The sequence below is a fragment of the Gymnoscopelus braueri genome (genome assembly GCF_963280865.1).
Source record: "Gymnoscopelus braueri genome assembly, chromosome: 13".
In the NCBI taxonomy this organism is placed as follows: domain Eukaryota; kingdom Metazoa; phylum Chordata; class Actinopteri; order Myctophiformes; family Myctophidae; genus Gymnoscopelus; species Gymnoscopelus braueri.
The window spans coordinates 41,834,339-41,840,258 of NC_137615.1; the positions used below are offsets into that span (position 1 = coordinate 41,834,339).

General features: G+C 38.2%; 1 protein-coding gene across 2 annotated transcripts in view; it reads right to left on the reverse strand.

The window, feature by feature from the left end:
• Positions 1 to 791: 791 nt before the first annotated feature.
• Positions 792 to 5,920, reverse strand: part of LOC308098469 (uncharacterized protein) — an 8,250-nt gene continuing 3,121 nt past the window's right edge. Inside the window, exons 2-6 of one of the 2 annotated variants that reach the window (XM_080446835.1) lie at positions 5,201 to 5,259; positions 3,989 to 4,057; positions 1,789 to 1,840; positions 1,639 to 1,675; positions 792 to 1,159 (exon numbers count right to left, since the gene is read on the reverse strand). In XM_080446835.1, coding sequence (XP_080302961.1) covers positions 1,123 to 1,159; positions 1,639 to 1,675; positions 1,789 to 1,840; positions 3,989 to 4,057; positions 5,201 to 5,259 — 254 coding nt within the window. In that variant the 3' untranslated portion in view covers positions 792 to 1,122. Of the gene's footprint in view, positions 1,160 to 1,638; positions 1,676 to 1,788; positions 1,841 to 3,988; positions 4,058 to 5,200; positions 5,260 to 5,544 lie in introns of those variants that run through there. The other variant, XM_080446836.1, reaches the window with a different exon arrangement.

Here is a 5,920-nt window from a genome sequence, read left to right on the forward strand (position 1 = left end):
CTTCTTAACAATGCTGGCAATGGTGAGAAAACCCTAAATCAGTAAGAAATTCATGGTTACATTTATGTTGAGATATTTTAAGCAATAAGCACTGTTCGAATGCTATTTATCACTATGCGTTGTTGCCCATCATGTTAAGGTAAAATGTACATTAATATACCCGTCTGAGGGCTCTGTTTTTAATATACAGTGCATTTAATACGCTGTCTATTAATACACATATGATACACAGCATACTCCTCCGTCCGGACGGTTACCTCACCAAGACAAATTCTCAATGTTGTGCTTGGTTGAATGTAATTCTTATATGGGCCACATACATCTTGTATAGAATAATTTAAAGAACATTTCATGCATGGATTTCTATTTATCTTCTTTATCTTCTACAGTATAACGTGACTGTATGACACACATTGATGTTTAGTGCATTATCACATTTAGTGCTTCCCACCTGGTTACCCAGTACACTGTTAAATAATATAATATAATAACATTAAACTCAGAATGTACACCTTTTGGGTCCATTTGGTTATGTGTGTACATTCTCAGAGTTACAAATGGATAAATTAACATTGTGGATTTTACTGTGCAGACGTTTAGTTCTCTATATTTGTTAAAGTATTTTGTTGTGTATACAACTAAATAAGGCCGCCATTGCAACGTGTTCTACAAGGCATACATGTTCATTCAGGTGCTATTGTTGAACCATTGTGCAAATTATGTAGCTATAGGCTACCTGGAGTTATTTAGTCCATTATGAAACGCTAAATACACACAAACTTACACACATACTCATTTACTATATATTTATCTTCTAATTTCATGTTCAGTAAAGTGACAATAATGGACAGAGTACAATTTAAATACATAGCATACGTATAACAGCAGTAAACATTTTAAATCAAAACGGACAATAAAATATCCCCTCTTGTTTATTGAATACAACCCCATTGTGTTTTATGACGTAATGTTTTCAGACAAAACAAACAAACAAACAAACAAACAAACAAAACAAAAATAACTAACAATTGGTGATGATAATGATGAGAGTTTCTCAGTGATGTTACAGTCCCTTGGGTGCAGTATATTACTTTGGCCACACGGTGGCGAAATGATGTAGGCTTATTCCGCGTCATCATCAAAGACGTCGGCAACAGTCCTGTGGATGGAGAAAGTGGTATTTATCAGTGGTGGAAAAAGTACTCACACTTTTTACTTAAGTAAAAGTATCAATACTGCAATGTAGAAATACTCTGTTACAAGTAAAAGTCCGGAATTTAAAATTTACTAGAGTAAAAGTACAAAGGTATTGGTATCAAAATGTACTTAAAAGTACCAAAAGTAGAAAGTACTGTTTTCAAATGACCAAAATGTATATAGGGCTGAAGTGGGTAATGTGTGTTTTGTAATAAAAAAATTACAAAGCAACTACTAGGCTAACTAAAGTTTTCATGTAATTGTAGTGAAGTAACAGTATAATATTTGCCTCTGAGATGAGATGAGTAGAAGTAAAAGTACAGAAAATTGGAAATACTCAAGTACAGTACTTGAGTACATGTACTTAGTTACTTTACACCACTGCTTTCAGATATCCTTCAGGGAGGGAATTTCATCATCATTTTAAAAAAAAAGTCTTACTTGTAGATTGATCCAGTCACTTCATCAAGAAAGCCACCTTGGAGGGGGGGAAATAACAACAATAAACATAGAATCATCATGTAATTCAGAGCTGCCCTGCTATCAAGTGCAAGTCCAATGCTTTGTAAGTTGACTCCAAATCATACTTACCAGGCTTACAAACACTTTCACAAACTGGACACACGTGGCAGAAAGAGCACATCTGTGGAGAAAGAGTATAGGCTATGTAATTCTGACTGTTGCATAATGTTATAGTAGCCTATTACATGATAATATCATGCATGTGGCCTATAAGTCCAGTGGTGTGTGTGTGTGTGTGTGTGTGTGTGTGTGTGTGTGTGTGTGTGTGTGTGTGTGTGTGTGTGTGTGTGTGTGTGCGTGTGCGTGTGCGTGTGTGTGTGCGTGTGTTTGCGTGCGTGCGTGCGTGTGTTTGCGTGCGTGCGTGCGTGCGTGTGTGTGCGTGTGTGTGAGTGTGTGTGTGTGTGTGTGTGTGTGTGTGTGTGTGTGTGTGTGTGTGTGTGTGTGTGTGCGTGTCTGCGTGTGTGTGTGTGTGTGTGTGTGTGTGTGTGTGTGTGTGTGTGTGTGTGTGTGCAACAGTTGACTTCTTTTGTATACAAACAGTTATAGTGAAGGAATAGTTTCCCAAGCCAGACAGACAACTATTCCACAATCTTTGAATGCTGCAGATAGTCTAACTGCCTCGCAAAATCAGCAAATGGAAGCTGTCATTTGTTTGTCATTTCTGTTCACAAAATATATTTTAAAATATCTTTAAAACACAGTATACTGTATTTTCTTTATTTCCATTTCTGCTGAGGAGCCACCTAGATAGGCTTTGACTTAGGGGCAGAGCTTCAGGGGGGCTTCAGGGGGGCTGCCCTCAGCACTCCCAGAGTACCCGTTACAATAACATCAACCTTTATTTGATGTCAGGACTGGGGAGGCCCCGGGCATGTCAGGCGGCCCCATCACATAAAAATATGTAATATGTGTCCAACATACATGTGATGGGCCTGCCTGACATCGGTTGAATTGTGTTCCAAAATGACATGATCAATGTCCATGGTGCTGAACTCTTAAAGGAAGAGTTCACCCAAAACATTACTTATTTTCTATCAATTACACACCCCATGAAGCCTTGATTTCATGGATTTATTTTTGTTTTTGTGGCATTCTAATTCCTAAGACATTAATTTGTTGACCGTGTGTATTTCCGGTAGGAGACACAAATAATCTACTTTGTGTCTCCTACCGGATACATTAGCCGGTAGGAGACGGGAATCAAATTATTAGCTTAGGAATGCGACAAAAACAAAAAAGAATCCATGGATTCAAGGCTTCATAGGGTATGCAATTGATAGAAAATAAGTCATTTTTTGGGTGAACTTCTCCTTTAAGTGTAAGTGCGTGCACTGTCGTGCACGATTTGTGCTGTGCAGCCAGGCATGTAATTGTTGGGTCATTTTGTTTCCCTTTTTGTCTATTTTAACTAATCAAATTACATAAAGTAAGTTAAGTTGTCAGCATTTAATTAACTTACTAATATGTGTTTTGCGATGATTTCTCAAATGCTTTGAATTTGTGTGCATAAAATGTAGTAAGTTGTCTTGTATGTTCAAAAACATGACTTTTCGGGAAATGGAAAAGAGAACCTGTGTTGCAATGGATCCAGTGTAGTTATTATGTAGCCTCAAGCTCTTGTTAATACTACACTGGTTAAATATCAAAATCCACTGATGTGAAGTTGGAAGTGGTTAAGTCCATCAGTGACTGATGGACTTAACCACTTCCAACTTCACATCCCTATTTTGGGCAGGTCATTATAGGTGAGTATCTTCCACATTTTTCAAACATTTTCAATAATAGGAGATATAGCAGATCTACAAGCTCACAACGCTTTGTGAGGTTGTACATTGGCTACTTTTGCGCAACACTGTCATTGTCATACGACGAAGTATAACAGTGGTTCTCAACCTTTTCAGCCTGTGACCCCCCAAAAGAATCATATTTGAAATAGGGACCCCCCATCCTGTACTTGGAAGTAGCTTGTACTGTATATCTGCTATTTTCACAATATTTGCCTCTTTCTTAAATTATTTGACAATTTAGCCAATGTTTGACCAGTTTTTTATTGTATAGTTTGTTGATTACTTGTGATGCAGTATTGGTCTTTTTCTTGTCTTTTCTTTCTTTCTTTTTTTAGATATTAAAAAGGTCTTAAAAGTACTAAATTGAACCACTGAAGTATAAAATAGAAAGAGATTAAACATGCCGAAACAAGGTTTCTGCCTGACAGCGACGCTGTATTGAGGCTTGTGTTGTGTTGTGTTGTGTTGTGTTGTTGGCTCACCTTGCAGGCATCACAGTGCTCAGCTTTGTCTCCCTCTGCACAAGGACACTTATCACAGCTATCACAGTGCTGAAAAGAATGAACGATGGAGGAAATTAGACCCAGGAAGACTAGCAAACACATCAAAATGCTTTAAATACAACACACTATACAATAAAGGTCATCAAAAAACAATCACTGTTGATATAATGCAGCCATTAAAGTACACCGAAAAGTGCTATGTCTAGTTCTCAGAGATCCTGTATGATACCCATGACCATGTGGATCCCACTGCTGGCCTACGATCAGTCCTGAATGTCCCCGATTTATCAACCTGTGTGTGTCCCTGCTAGCCTGGTAAACTGTCCCGGTGCGTTTTGCAGAAACCAAAAAGTGGAAGAGCCTATCAGCGTCTGTCACAGGGCCCTGAGCGCAGACGGTGATTGGCTCTTCCACTTTTTGGTTTCTGCAAAACACCCACCCAGCGCTTTGGGGCCAGACCGGTCTACAGAAGACACATGATATTGTGAATTCAAGCGACCGGGATGGTTTACCAGACTATCCCCCTGCTGGCTTAGGATCAGTCCTAAATGTCCCCCATGTATGGACCTGTCCCCCCCTGTCCCCCCCCCGAATGTCCCCCATGTATGAACCTGTGTTGTCGTCCCCCCTGAATGTCCCCCATGTATGGACCTGTCCCCCCCCCCCTGAATGTCCCCATGTATGGACCTGTGTGTCCTCCTGCCGGCCTAGGATCACTTCTTACAAGAGCCTTCTCTTGTGGGTTTGATATGTCTGATACATTTGCCACTTTCACTTTCCTATTGCGGGCATGTCATTATATAGGTGAAAATTCTAGAATGGCAAAATTTTTACTCTGGATTTTACTATGTAGGTGAGCGGAGAGCAGATTGTTGACTTAAACAGTGTGGTGTTTTTTTTGCCCAGAATGTGCCAATGTACTCAAATCTATTCACTAGCCTACTAAATGCTTCATTGCCAACATACGTGCATTTTAAAGGACAGTATGTCTCTATGCTGGCTGATGACTTTCTCTGCTGAATGTACTATACCGTTTTCATTGAAGTTTAACTTTGTTCAGGTTTGTTGGAGGATAGTCATGATGGTATTCCCAAAAGCTCACATTATAGCAGTGTTCACTGACCTTTAAAACAGCCTTACCTCAAACTAAAAGTCTTAACATAAAAATGATAATAAAAGAAACAGACCTACCTCGCAGAATTCACAAAATGCACACACAGAGCCTTGGGAATAATGATCGTCAGCAGCATCTGCAAGAAATATACTAATAACTCTCTGTGTCTTGACTGGCTTTTGATATTGATGTTAGGTGAATGTTTGCAGTTCATTGAACAGTGCTGCAAATTTGGGTAAAATAAATGACTATACCTAAAATTATACTATTCAACTACACACATCAGGGCTTTGTGAGACCACACGCCATTTACAAATTAGGACCTAGTAGATAGTGGTGCACAAATATTAACAATACAAGACAATACTGTCTTTAATGGAAATATACTAGATTTCAATATTCAATATTGAAACAATAAAAATAACAGGAAATTATGTTTTATTAAGAACATAGCAATTTATGGTTACTTCATAAGCTAACCAAATTTACTTTAGACATTTGTGGAAAAAAAACAATTCCATACGAAGTCCTAAGGTATAACATCTAAGGTAATAATTTCCTTTGGGCCAGCAGAGAACTAAAATCAGTTTATTGTAATCTGATTATGTGTGTGTGTGTGTGTGTGTGTGTGTGTGTGTGTGTGTGTGTGTGTGTGTGTGTGTGTGTGTGTGTGTGTGTGTGTGTGTGTGTATACTGTGTTTATATATATATATATATATATATATATATATATATATATATATATATATATATATATATATATAAACTGGCATTTAACTATGTGGAAATAAAGTTTG